The following is a 21,419-nucleotide window of genomic DNA, read 5'->3' on the forward strand; positions in this document are numbered from 1 at the left end:
AAGCCTTCCTATGGTCCCACTGCTAGCATATCCAGATCCTCACAGGCCATGTGTTCTCTACACTGATGCTAGCGACACCTGTATAGGAGCCTGTCTTACGCAGAAGAACCAAGAAGAAGGACCCTTCATTCCTGGCATTCCTGTTGAGAAAGCGCTGTATTTCTTGTCACACAAGCTGAGTCCTTCACATGTAAAATGGTCAACTATTGAGAAGGAAGCATTTGCAATTAATTTTGCGCTCCAGAAGCTTGATCACTATCTCCATAATGCGGACTTCCCAAATTTTCCCAAGGTTCGGAAGCTCTCTCCAGATTGTCAGCGACAATAGTATGGAAAACAAGTACGGGTAATGGAGGAACAGAAACGAATGGTAGAAGAAACAAAGTCTTCTTCGGAAGAGGAAAGTACGGACATCATCTGTCTGACAAAACACAGTGCAAAGTCTAACACAAAAGATGAGGCCATGGGGAGGAACAAAGCAAATTTGAAAAATTTGTTTGATGCCATTTCTCTTAGAAGTCGCTCGTTATAATTGCATTCAGAGGCGTTGCTCGTTATAATGACATACAGAGTCACACTAGTCTTCATTTATTTCAAGTCAACATGTGGATACTGCTCTTCATACTTTGAGTCAACCACATCTTAGCAAAATCTGTAACAGTTAGGGATAAAATAGTATTTCCAAAGCTTAATGAAATCACTCTTACTCACTGGCTGATGACGTTTGTCATTGATATGGCTCCATGCTCTGATCTACTTAATCGTGTTCAAATGGAAATAGATCTTGTTAAGAATGCTACCAGTAAATTTATACATTATCAGTAAATGCCACTCCAACAACACAGTATTGACTTATTTCAAAGTTTGATTAACGAAATTAAAGTTGTAGAAGCGGAAGTAATTAGCATTAACAGTCAACTATTTAACTTTAAAAGTTTAGAAAAGGGTGGGGGAAAGGGTAATTATTTCTGTTTGTGGGAAATGTTCCCAGTTTTATATATGGTACAGTTTCAGAAAATGACTTTGATTCTATACATTGGAATACACAGTCCTTATCGCAGAATCCAGAAGTTATAAAACATGTAGTTGAAGAAAGTATTTCCATAATTAACACATCAAGGATGGAGATTTCCGAAAACAGGCACAAACTAAATGACTTCACTTTAGAAGTACATGAACTTGATACTAAGTACTCAAATATGAGTCATATTTTGGAATATTGTATGGTGGAATGGAAACTGTCAACTATTGTATTTTTGCGTTTTTCAATGGTTTCGGGGGGAAATAAAGGAGATCTTGCAGAAAGTTACGCACTTCCTAAAAATCTTCAGTTACAGCTGAGTATTGTGTGGGTAGGGAGGTTGGCCCAAAGTACTATAACCCCAGTAATTTTAAAACAAATTTTGTCAGAAATCGAACAAAAATTGCCAAGATTTATAAAATTGGCAGGTGACCCATCAAAGTTCTATGGAATTTTTATGCTCATCTTAGAAGCAGTACAATCATTCATGAAAAACAAATTGTAGTTATATCTTTTGGATGCTATAAGTACTTTTTAAGTTTTCAAAGTTCATAATCTACCTAGCCCCAGTCCAGTGGGTCTGACATATACACAAACAAATAAGTTAAGCACACCCTAATATATTTCATTATTGTTTGGTCCCAATATTTGTAACAGTCTTGAAAGATATAAATACGGGAATAATTGTTTCTTCGGGATGATGTAATCAGTCATGCGTGACGAAATATCACTTGCCATGCATGGTATGCCCATGCAGCATGCTACCCTCGAGTATCTCTAAAAGCAGTATATCCAAACGTTAAAATTGCTTTCTTAAGCTTGGTTTTAAACAGTTATTCCATGACATTGTGTGACCATGGCACGAAGGCAATTATCAAACGCCACAAGATGGCAAATAATCGGCATGCATAACGCAGGAATGTTTTGTAATGCCATTGGTCGGAATTTGGGGTATCATCACACTGTCGTAAGCCTTTAGTCAAGAAACATGCTCAGACCGGTGATGTACAAGACCGTCCCACATCCAGAAGACCTCCTGTGACGATACATCGTGAAGACAGGGACCTTCTTCATCTCATACGCCGAGAACGATTTCAAAAAGTATTCCTCTGAAACAGATGTGGTTGCCCAATCGTCGTTTCAGCACCAGAACCGTCAGGAACCGGTTGAAAGCAGTAGGACCTAGGGATAGATCAGTCATAAAGCGTCCCTTGTTGAGAGATCACCACAAAGCTGCTCTTTTAGCATAGTGTATTGGGCGACAGAACTGGAATCTGAGAACTTGGAGATGGATCCATTGGTCAGACGAAAGTCGTTTTCTGCTCCACGTCGCTGATGGAAGAGTTTGGAGGCACGGGAACATGGCCTACACCCCCAGGAACATTAAACCGACTGTTGCATACGACGGGGGCTCGGTAATGGTTTGGGGTGTATCTCTCATGATTGCAGATTTGATTTGGTCACCATCAAGGGCAACTTAACAGGGGCTCAGTCCAAAACGCCCAGTCGTCGTTCCTCATTTTGACAACCACCCTCTTGCTACTTGTTTTGGCCATTAATGCAGAAAGAACAAAATATATTTTGGGAAGTAGAGAGTTGTACTCAAGTTCTAAAAGGCTACTGTCATGTTGAGAATCCTGTGTACACCGTTAACATAAACTCTTTTAGTGTAACTGCTCTTTTTATTAACAATCATGATTTAGTGCAGATTGTGTGGTTGCAGTTAGTACAAGTGTTTTGCTAAGAGCTCAATATGTAGCAGATGGATTCTGGATGGTTTCGACAAACCACAAATTATCATGTTCGATCACCTGTCCTCGAGGTAGGCAAGATAAGAAAATAATAGATATCGATCCACTGGTAGGATTGCTAAATTTAAATAATAGTTGTACGGCATACTATTATAGTCAAGTTGAATAATAGTTGTACGGCTTACTCTGATAGTCTAATACTGCCACCATGATACAGGGCTAAAGGTCAATAGCACATAAGTGATTTCTTTAATGCTGTCCCTATATTTAACAAAACAAATATTCAAATGTGGACAAGTTTTCACGAAGCAGTTACAAAGATAGAATTATGTAAAATGCCAACCAAACTTATAAATATAAAGGAGATGCCAATGAATGAGTTATTGACTAAGCTAAATGATATTCATACGAATACAGAGATCTTTGACCCAACTGGCAATTGGAAGTACATATTAGGAACAGTAGCCATTTTTATTATTCTAATAATAATTTTAGTAATAGCAGTAAGAAATGGGTTAAAGGGTTAATCCATGGTAGGGACAAGAAAAGGTTGTCGTCACCTATGCCCGAATACAAGACCATGGACCGTGATGGCGAGGAGTCCACCGGCAGCGAGGAACCCACAGCACCATTTAAAGAAAACCCGTTGCTGCTTGGCTGGGGGATATACCCGTCCTTTAAACTGCAAAGTTCCAACATCACGTCGTCGATCTGCAGGACGAGTTAAAAAGGAAGACCACCGAAAACTGTGCCTCTAGTGAAACAAGCAGAACATGTTGTGACCGCCAAGGACTGTGCCTCTAGTGAAACAAGCAGAACATGTTGTGACCGCCAAGGACTGTGCCTCTAGTGAAACAAGCAGAACATGTTGTGACCGCCAAGGACTGTGCCTCTAGTGAAACAAGCACAACATGTTGTGCATGAATTTTTCACGAGTTTCATAAAACAGAATATGCATCATGTACAGTCCTTCTTTTATCCACTTAATGCCAATCCCCAGGCGGAGTACTATCTGTTGTTTTGACCTTCAGCTGACTATGGGGCGGTGGGCAAGCCTACAGGTCAAAGCGTTCACTTGTCACGTGGAAGGAATGTGTACAAAGTGTATTGCTGGAATGTTGGGTAAACAACAGCAGCCCAGTATGGATTTACAGTATTTACAAGGCGGGCTCTCGGCCAATATAGACCAACACCTACTGCAAGTACCAGCCAATACCAAAGCTCGGGCTAGGATTTTATCTAAAAAAAGAAAGTGTCCCCGTAAAATTAAAAATATTTATGCTTCAATCTGATGAGAAAAATGAAACTGCCTGCCACAAAAAGTACATTGCTGTAATGGTAGATTCCATTATATACTGAGTCAAATTAAAAACTTTTTTAAAAGTAATTCCATATATGATATACAACGGACAAATGTATCAGAGAAGGTAATTTTTAATCATTAATGTCCAAAGAAGGATTTTAATTAACGGTGGTAACCATAATTTGTCCCAAGCACCTACGGTATTCGGTAATAACATCAACAGTTAAAATCATAAGTCCCAAGCACGAGAATCTGATGGCACACAAGTTCAGTAGCGTGTATGGCCACCATGTGCGTTGACAACTGCCACACAACACCTCCGCATGGACCTTGTGATGCTTGTGAACACATGATTGGGAAGACGACGCCATTGTTGCTGCAAAATGGTGCCAAGATCTTGCAAATTCTGTGGTTGGTTCTGGAGAGTGCGCAGACTTCTGCCAAGAGCATCCCAGACGTGTTCGATGGGTTTGAGGTCGGGAGACCTTGACGGCCAGTCCATGACGTTGACTCCCGCATTCTGAAGGAAATTCCTTGTCAAAATTGCTGTGTGGGGTCTGGCATTGTCGTGTTGGAAGATCAAACCGGGTCCATGTGCTGCCATAAAAGGCAGAAGTTCTGGTGCCAGTACCTGGACGCGGTAAGCAGCAGCGTTGAGGTTGCCACGAATGACAAGAAGCCTGGAATGTGCATCGCCACAGAAAGCACCCCACACCATGACACTTCCGCCTCGAAATCTGTCAACTTCCTGTACACAACACTGGGCGTAACGTTCATGACAGCGCCTCCACACCCTCGCCCTACCATCAGCAAATCGAAGATTAAATCGGAATGCAGCACTGAAGACGACTTGATTCCAATTCCTCTGAGTCCATCGTAAGTGTCGCTGTGCCCACAATTGACGTTGACGTCTGTGTAATTGAGTCAGAATAGGCCCGCAGTATGGCCGTCGTGCTTGAAGGTGAGCAGTTCTCAGATGGTTTCGAACAGTTTGCTCACTCAGTCTACCCCTAAACAGTTCATTTCTGGTTGATGTAGCCGTCAAAAATCGGTTACGGAGGTGACGTAAGGCAATCTGACGATCCTCTGCATGTGACGTCCCACGTGGTCGACCTGGCCGAGGGCGATCAGCGGTGGTACCCGTTTGCTGTAGACGCGTCTGTAAATCATAAACAGTCCGTTGACTATAACCCATCGTCCTTGCGACTTCAGCTACGGACGTTCCCGTCTGCAACATGCCGATGGCACGTTCACGTTGCACATTTGAAAGGCGTGGCATGACAAATGGCCGTAAAGACTTTTGTTTTTCTATTTTTGTTAATGACTGCTAGTAAGTATGGCTGAAATCACGTGCGGTATTATGGCCACGTGACCAGTTGCACATGAAAAAACACTTTTGCCACTATAGTGCTGTGCACATGATTTTGATCGATTCACCTGCACAAAAACGGGTGTTATCTGAAGACAATACGTGGCCATTACTGTTTAAATATACAATAAGGGCCCACAATAACTGGTCAAAATGTTAAAATTTTAGAATTGTATTTTTTTTAATTTGGTTCAGTATATATCGACATGTTTCAAATATATCTTTCCTGCCAATTGGGGGTCTGCCAAACAAGAAAGTTACCATGAAGTAACTATGCGCGCAGTTATGTAAGGTCTCTAGACTTTAATGGTACATGCGTGTATGAGCAGTCATATCAGTCTTACGCTTCGATCTGTTAGTATTAAATTTGGACACGAAGCCCGAGCTTGCATTACCTGCATCATGTATGTGTGATAAGGCTAAGTAGAAACGTCCTTTACGTTGCAGTTACTTGTATCGTCATTATCCGAACTTTTTACCACAGTTTCTAATCACTTGATTTTAGCGTATTTAAAGGAAATCAAACTCTATAGTAAAATATAGATTTTTACCTGAACAGTCAGTCTTTTACCTATAAATGTGATACATGACTGAGATTTTAGTGATTTTCAACATCACTTTTATTATATTGGTTGATATATGATTACACAAAAGGCATTTCTCGCCGCGAATAGCTGCAAAATTGCTGATGCGGCGTTAAGAAATAATCACTCACTCACTCACTTGTATCGTCAACATCCAGCTTGTTACTTCTTAGCATGTTTCTAAGCTTACACTGTCCTACATCTACAACATTCTGAAGTATGTATAATATCATACATCCGATACAAACCCTCTATCGTTATATATCGTGAACACACTCCGTCGCCTTTTATCCTGAATGATTTATATGTTATATCCCACACATGCACACACGCTTAACACACACGCCTTTCATTTTGAATGATGTATATATCACATCTGATATACACACACAGGCCTTTCATTCTGAATGAGTTATATATTATTTCCGATATATACACACACCCTCCTTTCATTCTGAATGATGTTTATATTGTATCTGACACACACACACACACACACACACACACACACACACACACACACACACACACACACGCCTTACCTTCTGAATGATGTATATATCATATCCGACATACGCACACACCCGCCTTTCATTCTGAATGATGTATTTTGGATATATATTTATCATTCAGAATGTAAAAGTTCCCTTCAGCAATACTCATGCAATTTCGATCGTCCCAGGCCTACTACTGCTGCCATCAAGTGACGTACTTCCTGTATTGAGCAAGCCTGAAAGACGCGCTCATAGTATTCAACGCACCCTGTTTGACGTCAAGTGTATTGCGCAATAATATTGTAGTATTGATGGTTTAAACGGAAGAAGGTCGTCAAAACCTGTTAGTGATGTCAAGATGACATGACACAGAAGTATGCTATAGATAGTAAACGGCTATATGCAAACGAACAAAGTACAGACGGCCTGTCCTCTGAGCGTGTCACCTGATAGTGGATACTGGTACAATCTGGACTGGTATGATTACATGCTAATGCATTGCCGTACATGAAAAGTTTGATGAACAGAAATGCGTCAATTTTAATCATATAAGACAGGCGATAAATCGCATAGAACAATGATGAACGATGAAACATTGTTGTATCATGACGTCATTTCTGGAGATTCGAACATACTCGTACGCACGCAACTTGATGATAAATTGGACGATGTTATTTTTGAGAGGAAATCATCTAGTGTGTTGTTCCCAATAGATGTAGCTGGGCAACACAGATAAACGCAACCAATCTCTGAACCTTGTTGTACTACCGTTCTTGCAACAGTATCCTCACAAGGCCCCATACAACATCTTGCATTGGCCAGCACAATCACCAGACTTCTGGGATCACACTGACAGTCAAATTAGAGCACGACCATCTCGCCTTTGAAAATATAGTTGCGTTCTTAGTCAAACTATTGTTATCTAAACCCTATGAACAGCTAGTGAGCAACCCAGTTGTGAAAAGGATTGGACAAGAATAAGAGAAAGTCCACAATTAGTAGAGGATTAAAATATTTAGTAAGTATTGTGTTTTGATAAGTTAAGAGTTTTGACAAAGAAATAGGTGTACTCATAGTCAAGTATAAATCCCATGAGCAGCTGGTGAGCAAGCCAGTTATGGAAATGATTGAAACAAACAACAAATTTTCAAATGAAAGACAATACTTTTAACTGGCTTACCAAGATTAACTACTCCACACCCGTAACAGAATATTACATAAATGTGGAAAAATAATGGTTATGCTGTTTGAGTGGATTAGAGGTTGTTTGTTTGTTTGTTTAATTGTTGTTTAACGTCGTACTCAGCAATATCCCAGCTACATGACGGCATCTGTAAATAATCGAGTCTGGTTCTGTTAGGAACATAAGGGATCTACATAGGTCAATCATGGATTCTAATTCTAATCATCATGATCTTGGGGCATATCATTACTCACTGACTTCTGCGAGCGTTCGGCATCATCATAGTCATTGCTATAAACAGCCAAATTCTTCGTCAACAACACGTCAACTACCACTAAAGTCTCCTGTTCAGCACGATTCCTCGCCTTCAGCCAACCTCTGCCGCCTCCACAAACCAAGCAAGCGTGCCGAGTTACAGACGCCATTACCAGACGCTCACGAATACTCTTCCTTCATCTCGGCCTTTTACACCAAGACTCCTGGTTGTTGTTTTTTATCCCTTAGTTTATTTTTAGGACTCATCTTCTTCTTCATCTGGTAATTATGGACCTCCCCCCTCCTCTCCACATCCTTATTTTCCACCTCGGATAAAAATGACATTCCAGGTCTCCCCCCCCCCCCCCACACACACACACATGATATCAATATGATTCCCCAAATTTCGGACTAGACCTGGAAATGCTAACTCCCTCCCAACCCATAAATCAACATCACACTCCAACACCAAACGCCTAAAGTACACCAGACAAAACATCTAGAAACATTAAAAGACCATACATCTCACCTCCTCCCATACAACAAAACATAAAAAAACATGCGCTAAATAAACTCCCCCTCATCTCCCAAATCAAAACTAATTCTTCTAGCTTTCTCTACCACCGCAACTACCCCACTAAATGAAACTTTCTCCACAAAAAAATTTGCTCTTTGATGCAAAATATCAAACATCAATTTCAAATATGTAAACACTTGCGGCCAAGGCTATAAAATTACCTTTCCAGGTTATTACTTATTTCAACAGAAAAATTTGCAGACGACCCACAGACAATGCGACCGCGATGCAACCTCTTGGCGAGTGATTTCCTTTGCGACCGACTGGCGATCTCTGAGACAGGTGCAACTACTTCTGTCCATATTTCGAATAAGGGTACGGTCGCCGATCAATCAGCGATAGGTTTTGCAACTTGTCAATGATTGATCGGCAACTGTTCACCGCAGATACAGCGAAATGTTTGCAACTGCTTGAGACCGATCGGTGACTAGTCACCGAATATCCGGTGACTTGTTGCATCCTTTGTTGAGATTTTGTTGGCTCTGGCTCAATATCAGCAGACCTGTGCACCACAGCTGTTGTCTCTATTGGATCTCCTACAATTTCTGGTTCTATTGTTTTCCTGCCTTTACGGACCATAGTGATGAATGGAAATAATTGATGTGAACTCTCTGAGTTCCTATGGCAAAATGATGCTGTAATGCACAGACAGGTCTTTTTATAGACAGTGGCATGTTCAAACCAACGGCGAACGATTTACACACGCTTGGAAACCACTTTGCAACCGATCGACAACCAGTCACCGATCAATCACCGATAGGTCGCCACTCGGTTGCAAAGAGTCAACAACATTGTGTAGACGAAACCGATCACCGCACAGTGAAAATAAAATAGCACCACTTGGAGACCTCTAGGAGACCAATGAAACCTCCGAGCGACCAAATCAGTCATTGTGCATGTTCAAAAGACTTGTTGCGACCAAATGGGTTTCGCGCCCACTCGGAAACTTTGTAGCGACCTCAGTGAAACCTTTCAGAGACCCCTGAAATCTCATTGCGATTGTCAAATATTTTGGTCGCCAGTAGGTTGCATCGCGGTCGTATTGTCTGTGTGACTGGGGCTTAACATGATAAAGTAGAACACCAGTTATCTATCCAGCTCCCAATGTCAAGGTCACATACCAAGCCACAACACCCGTCCGAACTCGCTACCAGAGTTGTGAAATGTAAGCACCAAAGGCTGGAGCTTGTAGGAATATTTATCCACATAAGGGGAAACTTGACTGTTGGAAAGTTGAAGTCATCCCTCTTGTCATACAGTCTTATGGATAGTGTTTTGTCACTATGAATCTCTATGCATAGATGTAATAATATGAAACAGATGAGGCGGTCTCACTGGCCTCCTTTATGTCTCATTCAGACGGGTAAATCAGTGGAAGGGAATCGGCTATTTGATTGTCATTGAACGATATCAGATCAGCGATATACCTGAAGCTTAAGTTAAACCTCTTGGCCAAATTACCTTATTTTCACTTTGCTAATCCGAGCAGAAATTCTGATTTATATGCATAAAGAAACAGGTAGAATCAGCAAGAAGGGGAGCTCAGCTGGTGCCCATGGGAATGCCTACTTTTTGTCTAAATGTCTTAACCCCACATTTTACATAGATGCTATTTATGAGGAAGTCCAGCCTTTCAAATACTTTAATTCTGGCAAGTTTTGCAAGAAGGAATGTTCGGCGAATATTACGAGCGACACACACTCGCAATAATTTCATGCCGCACCTATTGTTGCAGACCAAAAAGGAACAAAAAACGTAAGGATACATATTTCGTTTATTCACTTCCTCATATTGCCAAACTGGCGAGAACATTATTAAGTAATAATCCATCAAATCTGTTTCCTTGTTACGCATTGTCACTCTGTGTTAATAATCTAACCAGGTAAATTCACTAACCTGCCACACCTAACTTTCCTTACATAACACTGAGTAGTCCAGATATCCTCATAAAACTGCAGTTAGATAAACACGTTACTACAAACTTCCTTGTCAACTACAACAAAAAACACTGACTGACACTGAGATAACTTTTCGCTTCTGCCTACTCATAAGATATAACAATGCAAAAGCAACTTTCATCTTTTGAAATCTCATTACCATGGTGTCGCTAAACTTTCCACACACAGTGGAGGATATTAAGTAAGGATAAGAATTTATGGATGAACAACTTCTTTATTACAATTAAGAGCGACGTTCCGGTCTAGGTTCTAACACCGTTATCAAGCAAGTGATTTACAGAGTGTGGTTGGTAAGTATATATACAAGAACTCTATTGGACCACCTGAATTCCCAAAACCCACGAATGCAGTTCACCATGGAGGAAGAAACCAATCGACAGCTTCCCTTGTTTCAACCCTAGCAAGGCGAGCTCACAACATCTGTTCGACGAAGCAGCATCTAACAACTGAACTAAGCCACCTCTAACAAGTAACATAATTTGTGAAAAGAAATATCGTACATATACAGTGACATTTGTGCATGAATGTGAATTGGGGCACATAAAGGCGTGTGAATATTTGACAAGTACAAATTAACAAAACACTCAAGATGTTTCCAATTCATAGTGAAGAATTTAATATGGGTTATTTATTGGAATGAAAATATACAAAAGATCATATTCAGTATGGTCCCCCAAATAACATTAACTAAATCATATTCCGCATATACATATCGCCATACGGTTTAGAGCTAACCGAAAGCATTACCGCAGTAAATGGGTTTTACGAAATTGTGGACTGTTTATCCCAATTCTGGTCGTATCCCACTTCTCGTCGCTACATCGACGCCCGCAGCCCGGCGCTTCCAGACTTAGGCTTTTACCCCCTTTTTCTTTCTTTACTGGGACCCTATATTAAATTATAGGTTAACTCTTATCCATTTTTACCCCCGTTATGCTTTACAAACCTTTTACTCTACATAAGACAATAACTTAGGTAAGTAATAGGTATATTTAATGTTCTCTTAATAACGTAAAATTGGTATTATTTACTTACTCTTTACTATATTTTCTAGTATATTAAACCACGCTACTAAGTAAAATGTTTAATTTCATATTACTTATTATTATATTAAGCATCGTTGGACAGGCATTGCCAGAGAAACAGACAGTGTATTTTATGTGACTCTTCCGCCTTTGCGCAGAGTAAACTGGCTTCAGTCTTGTTTTTTTTAAATAGAGGAATATTGGACAGAAACTCGTGTGTTTTTCGTACGAATGAGTTTACAAAATACTACTTGCCTTTCGGCCACCTCTGTCACATCGCCATATCTTACACAGTCCATTCATGTGTTTTTCATCTTTGGATGTGTCTACACATATAAACCCACACCGGTGCATTCGTGACAAACTCATGTTATTCCAGGACAAGCCGAATAGCAGGTTACGGAAAGGGGCAAGTGGTGACGAATGGTCACTAACGGAATAAGGCGAACAGAGCCGAGTAAGCTCGATGATTTGCGGCTTCTATTTACCAACAAAGCTTCAGATTGACCCACGTTCTGTCCTTTTCCACAACTTTAGTAAACTGTTATCAGCAAAATAGCAGTTCATTTTGAAGTATGAACATACCACTTTCGTTCTTCAAATACCACGAGTGTGCCAAATGATATCATCATTATGTCATGATTGTTAATAACTATCAGTACTAGTTGAGACGTTTTATACGACTGCTTGGCATAACATCGGTTCAGTTTTGACGTTTTTCATTGCATACTGTTTATTTGGATTGGTACCGGATTCTACTTAGAGCAATAACCAGAGCATCTCACCATAAAACAACATTTTGCATTCACCTATATAAATATCAATAAAAACTTAGTATGTCAATTTCTTGTTCTTAAAAGTGTCTATTTAAAAGTATAAGTCTTCATGTTCCCCTTGTAAATAAATATCATTTGTAACATTTTTATTTGTTTTCTAAATTCTATCCGTACAATAAATGTAGGGTCATCGCTTGTTGTGAACAATATTAAGCTGGACTCAACATGATATGTAACAACTTGGATATAGAGGTATGTGACAAATGGGAGGTGTAACTTATTGAGATAACCTATTTCTTCGTAAAAAGTAATTTATTGATTTATGGCCCTATGTGGGATTTTTATTGGACCACCACGCCGTCAGTGCGTGTGGTGGGTCATGGCTATATTCTCTAAATATACTACTCAAAATTTGATAAGGATCGTAGATATTTTTCTTAATAAAAAAACAAAATAACTGCATAACTGGCAATATTGCGTTCAAGTGAAATCAAAAACGTCTCCAACACACGTGCACGTGCATTTCATGCCATGCGAAATGCGTTTCATATCACAGTTCATGCTTTTGCTACCATTGCACGATTTCCAATCAGGCAACGGTGTCTGATTCATTCTGAAACTTTAAACTCACTTGAGTGTTTACACTACGTTTATCTACGCAATGCCCCCTCAACGTGTAAGGCGTCGCCTGACGACAGAACAACTGGGCAGATGTATTGGAATGCTTGATGCTGGCTATTCACAACGTGACGTTGCCAATGCACTAAACGTCAGCCAGAGCGTTGTAAGCAGGGCCTGGTCCCGACAGCAAACTTTTGGTACAGCAGCACACCGACATGGGGGTGGTCGTCAGAGGTCGACAACCCAACGCCAAGATCATTTTGTGGCTCTTCAGGCACGACGTCATCCCTTCTGGACAGCAAGCAGCCTACGTAACGACCTCCTGAACGCCTCGGGGGTGAATGTGTCCACTCAGACGATACGGAATCGTCTTCACAATGCAGGTCTCTACTCGAGAAGGGCATGTGTCCGAATCCCCATGACTGTTCGACACCGGCGGGAGCGATTGGAATGGGCTGAAGATCATGTCACTTGGACACGGAACGATTGGGTTCCAGTTCTGTTCACCGATGAGTCCAGGTATTGTTTGGACTTTACAGACAGGAGGCAGCGGGTGTGGCGACGACAACGTGAACGTTTCCATGATGCCAACATCAGTGAACATGACCATTATGGTGGTGGTTCCATCATGGTCTGGGGTGGAATCAACAGAGATGGAAGGACAGATCTTCATGTTCTGGAGAGAGGAACAATGACGGGGGTGAGGTACCGGGATGAGATCCTCGATGTGTACGTCAGACCCTACGCTGGTGCTGTTGGCCCTGAGTTCATCCTGATGGATGATAACGCCCGTCCTCATCGCGCCAGGGTGGTTGAGCAGTACCTTGAGCAGGAGACAATTGTCCGCATGGATTGGCCAGCGAGCTCGCCGGACTTGAACCCGATTGAGCATGTCTGGAACATGCTGCAGGTTGCCCTTTCACACCGTAGAGCACAACCCACGACTTTGGCAGAGGTCGGACATGCCCTCGTGGAAGAGTGGAACAACCTTCCCATTGGGAACATCCGGGTGCTTATTGACAGCATATCTCGACGTCGTCAGGCCGTCATTGATGCAAGGGGAGGTCATACTCGATATTGACACTTCATCGACTAAGTGTAATGATGGACTATCCCTCATAACTGTGTAATTCTTTCTCTTGTTTGCTGTTAACATTTTTTAATGAAATGCCTTTTGGTGTTTGCAGATTTCAAACATTCCATATTGCTACAAGTTCATGCCGTTCATGAATTTTCATTCATAACATGATTAAACACGTTTCTGAGTCAGAGTCATGTCTTTTGTTATGTTTGTGGTAACTTACACACATATCACCTAGTGATCCTTATCAAATTTTGAGTAGTATATATCTGACTGGCTGACATTATGGGTTTAACGTCCACTTCAAGTTAATGTATTTCGTAGACGGGGTAGGCGGGTTTTAGTAAATATGAATAATGTTGAATAAAGATAAGCCACCATACTAAAAAAATGTAACTTCATGGGGTAAAAACACCTTAAGGGGCTCTCACACTTTACCGAGTTGCGTCCCGAGTATGGACCCGAGTTGACTCGGGAGTACTCGTATGGAGCTCGTAGCGAGGTCGTACTAAACTCGGAGTAACTCGGGATACCTCGTACTGATCTACGAGAGTTTTGGAACTGCTAAAAACAGTCGGGCGGCCAGCCAACTCCTAAGAAACTCGTAACAAACTCGTAACACACTCATCCTACTCGTAGTACCCTCGTGGCGGCCTCGTGGTGCTCGCACAGAATTCGTATGAGGATCTTCTACAAAATGTATTGCCGAGTTGACCGAGTCTAATACGAGCTATAAGCCGAATTATTTAGCAGCTCGTAGCCACCTCGTACCAAACTCGTACAGCCCGTATCGAGATCGTTGTAGACTCCTATTAGATTCCTATTGGGCTCTTATTGGGCTAGTAACACACTCGAAGCGTACTCGTATGGTACTGGTATTTATGTAGTCTCTTCCCGAGTCCTAATCGTGTTAGGCTCAGGAGAGCTCGGCAACCACCTCCGCAAAGTGTGAGAGCTGCTTTAGTATGTTTACTATAAGTATAAGATATATGTTACACCCAATCTGTGCACAACTGCCCATTGCTGACAATGGGCAAAAATTGTAAATGAAAATAAGTCTCCAAATATTTCACAATATGGGCAACCAGTTTGCTCATTTCACGCAATGGGCAGGTAATTGGTCTACCCAAAGCTATGATTTGTTGTAATATATTATTGTATAAGAAAAATGTTTGTGACAAAATATGTAGCTGCTAAAAGAAGGTGTTTGTTTTAGATATTGGTAATATGTGCATTTAGAACTTGACATGGTATAATTTCGCCATTTTTTAATGCTTCCGAGATTCCAAAGATACATGTATCACCATTCTTGTGGGATTATATCTAGTTATATCTCACCACATTATATCCAGCCTGGTGTCACCTTCATATGAACACCGATACAACCGGACAGGCGATGGAATTGATAACAGTGAACATTAGTGTTACACGGATTCTAGATCATCACTGATCACTTCTACGACAACCAAATAAGCTGGTACAGTTAAAATACTTACATATGTTCCGTCAAGTGCGGTTGACATACATATGCAGGTAGGGTGGTTGTTCATAACAGTATGTACATGCGCTTATATCCTCTGTTACGTCACGTTTACGCGAAAGCTTTCAATAAAAGGAGAAAAGGCGGAGCAAACCTATTATATCTTGACGAGTGATAAAACCTTTATGGGCAGTAAACGATCACAAACACGTTTGCAGGTAGGGCAGTTAATCGAAACAGTACGTGCATGCGCTATCTACTATGTCACGTCATGTTTACGCGGAAAGCTTTCCATAAAAGGAGAACAGGCGGAGCAAATCTATGTCTTGACTGACAAGGGCTGTTCATGCAAGTGACTGTATACTATTCCAAACATATCTGCTGTTCAACCGTGTTAGGGCACTTCATTTTAATCATTGCAGAGTGCAGACAATAGGTCAATGTGACATATGACAAGCTTTGTTCGTAGATGGAAGAATGCTTCAATTTCATCATGCTTTATGGTCAAATTTATGATAAAAGACAGAAGTGCTAATTTAACATATAACATTATTTGAAATCTGCAATATAAAGACATACGATTGTATAATATTATTCCAATTTACGGTTGTTCGTCAAATTTTGGAAACAGTATTAAAGTTGACTCCAAATGCATGAACTTTTCCCTGTTAACTTGTTAACTGTTACATCCATAGCTGTGTCAATAAGCACAGAAGTCAAAATATATCTGGAAGAATAAACATCCATGACTATACATCAAGCATTTGTCAGATATGCTCCACTGAACGTGAACAAGTGGGAGTAAATTTAGAAATCAGTCTCGATTATTTGAATTGAAGTAAGTGTCAGTGAGTAAGGAGATAAGAAAACTCACTGTGAAGTTCATAGTGTGTGATAACATCGCGCATCAAGTAGGCGAAGTGTCCTATTTAGTGGAGATGAGCGGTAATGAACTAGTCTGAACATTTTCTCATAACAGATAAACTTTATAAAGGGATACATACTATAAGATTTAAGCAGCCGGACATCAGTGATGACAGAGAAGAGGGTGAGTGTGGCCTGTCTTCCCGGGAGCACCCACCACTCACATGTTGTTTCGTAAAAAACGCAAGCGTGTACTTGTTTGCTGACGCCGCACCCAGCAATACCCCTGCCATACGACGGCGGCCTGTAAACAATCGAGTCTGGACCAAACAATCCAGTGATTGGCATCATGAGCAACCAATGAACCACGTCGTTGGTGTACCTACGGGTGGAAGGAAGATATTTTGAATGGGTCAGAAATACGCCCAAAATTATTAGTTTGTTGGCAGTGGTGAAACAAAATGAATAGTTAGTTTTGGGAACAGTACTCAAACGTCATATATTTTGTGTTAATATTGAAAATGAATAGATTGTTTGATGGTGCTCATTGAATAAAAGTTTGTTGGATATAAATGGGAAAAATAGATTGTTTTCAAAACAAATCAAATGGATGCTCTCTAACGCTTCCTTGGAGCAGTCGACACAATTTGAGACGCTGTTCGGCGAAGTCATGGAATCGCCAGAGTTGTCAAGGTGGCAGTTTGAAACCGATTGATCAGATGTATCTTTTAAATACGACTGCATAATACTGCCGTCTCTACATCGGTTCGAAGGGTGCCAACATCCGTGACCTCAAAGCACTCAACATCTCATTTGTAGTAGACGTAGACGTAGTTTATCCTCTGACATGCAAGGCCACTGGTCATCTGGGGCAGATGTGGAACATCAAGGCAACAAGGCCACTGGTCATCTGGGGTAGATGTTGTATATCAAGGCAACAAGGTCACTGGTCATCCTGGGTAGATGTTGTATATCAAGGCAACAAGGCCACTGGTCATCTAGGGTAGATGTGGTATGTAACGGCAACAGGAGAACCGGTCATCTGGGGTAGATGTGTTATATCAAGGCAACAAGGCAACCGATGGCCACTGGGTGATGCAGGTGTCTAGTTACTGTATAGATATTTTAGCAATACCGAAACATTAACGATATACCCAAATTTATGTTTTAAATACCTACATGCATTCGAAATTGATTTATTTTCCTTTAAAACTTGCTCATTTCGAGCATAGTACTAGTTGTGATGTGCCATTGCTGAGTTGAGACCAACTGCTTGCACCACTGACAATATAATTTGAACTCCAGATGCATAATAGCCGCCTCCGTGGTCTAGTGGTACAGCGTCCGCCCGGAGAGCGGAAGGTCCGGGGTTCGATCACCGGCCGCGTCATACCAAAAGATGTTAAAAGATGGTACTAGTTGTTACCATGTCTGGCTCTCGGCATTAAGGGGCTAAAAAAAGGTAGACCACCATTTCGGAATATTTGAAAATTTTGAAGAAAAAATGGGCCTGCCCATGGGCGAAGTGTGGGCGAGAATATGTTCCTTTACTTAAAACTCATGTTTTTGTTTCGCAAATACATAAATGTATTTCTTTCAAGTATCATGACACAAAATTTAAATCATTTTAACTTAATTCAACGATTCAACGATTAGCGATATTGAAATATTTCGCCCATGGGCGAGAAAAAGGTTTGGCCCATGGGCATATTTTCCTTTGCTCAAAACTCATGATTTTGTTTCGCAAATAAATACAGGTGTTCTTACAAGTTTCATGGCACAAAATGTAAATCATTTTAACTTAATTCAACGATTTAATAGCGATATTGAAATATTTCGCCCATGGGCGAGAATATTTTCCTTTGCTCAAAACTCATGTTTTTGTAACCATGTGTAACACCTAGCAGTCGAAGGAGTACAACCAGTAGGTCTGAAGCAACGTTGAGAATATGCTACAGCACAGGGGAGACAACCCTGTTTTTGTTTCGCAAATACATACATGTGTTATTACAAGTTTCATGGCACATAATGTAAATCATTTTAACTTAATTCAACTATTTTATAGATTTATTGAAATATTTCGCCCATGGGTGAGAAAAGGTTTGGCCTATGGGCGAGAATATTTGTTTTAGTTTCGCAAGTACATAAAGGTGTGTCTACAAGCATGACACATGATTCAACTCATTTTAACTTAATTCAACTAATTTGTGGCGTTATTAAAATATTTCGACCATGTTTTCGTCAATCCCATTAAATCATTAACTAATTGTGTGCTAAGTATAGTGTATCATGTGAAATATACTTTATATTATATCATCACATTACTATTTTAAAAGGGCCTTTGGTTGGATCTTTCCTTTATAGAAGTTTTACAAGTTTCACCTTTTTTACATATTGTAACGATCTTTAATGAACCCATCTTCCCGAGGCAAGTGAGTTAACTGACTATAAAAGTCCAGTTTCCACCCTTGCCGAACTAGGCTGGAATTCCTGGGCTCGACCGTAGCGCGACCAGTGGTTATTACGAGTTATGTTCCTTCTAAGCCTCTCCTATGGACCAATCAGATTCCACCTCTCGTATCACTTGCATTTGTTTCAAACAAAATTGTGGCGCCCAGTCAAAACGACCTGATTGATAATCAAGATCTATATTGTGATAAAACGGTGCACATGCTTTGCAAATCCTGCAATCGACAGACATCTGCACGACATTTTACAAACCGGATTTCGATTTCGGTGCGCGATTTTGATTGGACTATGCATAGACTCGTTAGCCCAGCCAAAATGTAACTCCATAATACCAGCCTAGTTCGGCAAGGGTGGAAACTGGACTTTTATAGTCAGTTAACTAACTTGCCTCGGAAAGATGTAATGAACCCGACCTTACCTCTCGAAAAGGTTTTGATACTTTATCATACGAATTCGTGCGCGTATACTCCACAACATTTTCCACAACATTAAAGTTTAGTTAGTTTCTTTTTCATATCCCATTTATGCCTCCTTGATACATCACACTTGGCAATTAAGTGACACTAGGTATGCAATATACAGGTACGCGTGCGCGTATTTTAATGAAAAAACAACCCGATTCGTCTTTCATTGCATAACGTCTGGCTGAATAACTAATAACTAATAACTGAATAACGAAATCTCGAAATAATTATTTAATTATATGCGGTGTCGAAATGACCAATGGGAATTTTGTTTAAAGGCGATTGAGGAAAACTTGAGTGAATATTGTAACACGAAAGCAACTTTTAAATGCATTGCCATTTTTGGTATGAAAAATGGGAACAGTTCAGAAGAAACAACAGCCTTCTTATGATAATTCTCATATTCTCATTAGTATGTTGTATCTAATAACAGTGTCGGCCTTATTTACGGGTGATTCTACAATACCTGCTCTCGGTCAATTACAATCTGCCACACCTACGCGTGAATAAACAGTTATGCAGGTGTCACTGTTGGCGAATACCTAGCCTGTATATATACATATTTGTTTTGTGGATACATGTATTACATATTTTCGTTGATATGAGGATATATTAAGCACAAAGACACAAAAAGTTTATGAAAGATGAATTGGTGCCTTGATATATTCAACGAGAACGAATCTTGTATTTTCACCGCGATACTCATGTGTACCATCGTTTAATGGGTCATTCATTAAAAGTATGTGTGAGGCGCCGCCCAATTTACACAGTGAACTACCACCACACCCTGTCAGTAAGAGTTATGTAATTGGTACACAAATATATGCGGTGTCAGTTTGAATTACGTCCGCCACTGGCCAAAGAAATCCTCAAAGTATAGTAACAATCAACAAGGTCAATGCCGTACTAATAACCTAGTGACGCACGTAACAACGACTGTCAATCTGACTGCTACAGCTACCATACCATCATCCCTGTCACAACTGGCGTATTTACGGTTTATTCTAAATATTAATTGTAAAAAGTTCGTTAACAGACTAACGTATGTCGTATTCAGTCCTCAACTGGATGTTACATTCCTTATATCAGCTAACGGCCCTGTTTGTGAATATATGCACTAGACATAAGATTTAAAGACAAATAAAATCAATTTTAAACCGCATACACCATAAAACCGAATAAAATATGTCTTGGTATAATCTCTTGTGTATTAGATGATGGTAATGACCTGAAATGTTTTAACATTAGATTAGGAAGGAGAAACATTAAAGTGTTTTATAATACTTGGGAACATGAGCAATAAAATGTAGCAACATAAACATGCATGAAATGGAATAGGGAAAATGGTGAAAACAAATTGAAAAGGATTTTAATACAATGTTTTTGAACTAAACAACTTGCCTGAACACAAGCTGTACCCAAACTTGTTTGACAGTTTTTAGTGTGTTGTAGATGTCGAATGGGACTCATGTGTGTGCGTAGGGTACACATATCTATTGCGAGTTTTAGTACTCATACACTTTCTCTTTTTGTGTTGATATGATTTCTATTTTCGTACATGATATGATTTCATTTCTATCTTTGGCTGCTCTGTTTATATATGTTCGAGTAGCTGTCTGTCCCTCATAAATTGATATAGTTCTGCCTCGCTATTGCATCTCTTGACTACAGGAGATCTACAACAGATAGTGGATCAAACTGCAATTCTTGTTTTAACCAAGCCCGGGTTTGACATTCCAATAACTGGATTCAGGTTGATTGCAAGATAGGCATACCTCGTCATAGTGATTGTTGTGAATTCCTCAAAGTTTTGTTTGTTTGTTAGTTGTTTAACGCCGCACTCAGCAATATTCCAGTTATATGACGGCGGTCTGTAAATAATCAAGTCTGAACCAGACAATCCAGTGATTGACATCATGCGCATCGATCCACGCAATTGGGATACGATGACATGCATCAACCAAGTCAGCGAGCCTGACCAGCCTATCCCGGTAGTCGCCTCTTACGACAAGCGCAGTCGCCCTTTTACGCCAAGAATGGGTTGCTGAAGATCTGTTCTACCCCGCATCTTCACGGGTCCACTGACGAAGGGATTTGTGTACAGTCATTCCGACAGCATACAATTCCAACTCAAAAATGATACT

The 21,419-nt window shown here is 40.4% G+C and overlaps 1 protein-coding gene across 1 annotated transcript in view; it reads left to right on the forward strand.

The window, feature by feature from the left end:
• The first annotated feature begins 349 nt into the window (after positions 1–349).
• Positions 350–21,419, forward strand: part of LOC139467711 (uncharacterized) — a 70,161-nt gene continuing 49,091 nt past the window's right edge. Inside the window, exon 1 of the mRNA XM_071249221.1 lies at positions 350–404. Within this exon, the coding sequence (XP_071105322.1) occupies positions 350–404 (55 nt within the window). The remainder of the gene's footprint in view (positions 405–21,419) is intronic.

The sequence above is a fragment of the Haliotis cracherodii genome, unplaced genomic scaffold (assembly GCF_022045235.1).
Source record: "Haliotis cracherodii isolate W230 unplaced genomic scaffold, xgHalCrac1.p SCAF_2, whole genome shotgun sequence".
Lineage (NCBI taxonomy): Eukaryota > Metazoa > Mollusca > Gastropoda > Lepetellida > Haliotidae > Haliotis > Haliotis cracherodii.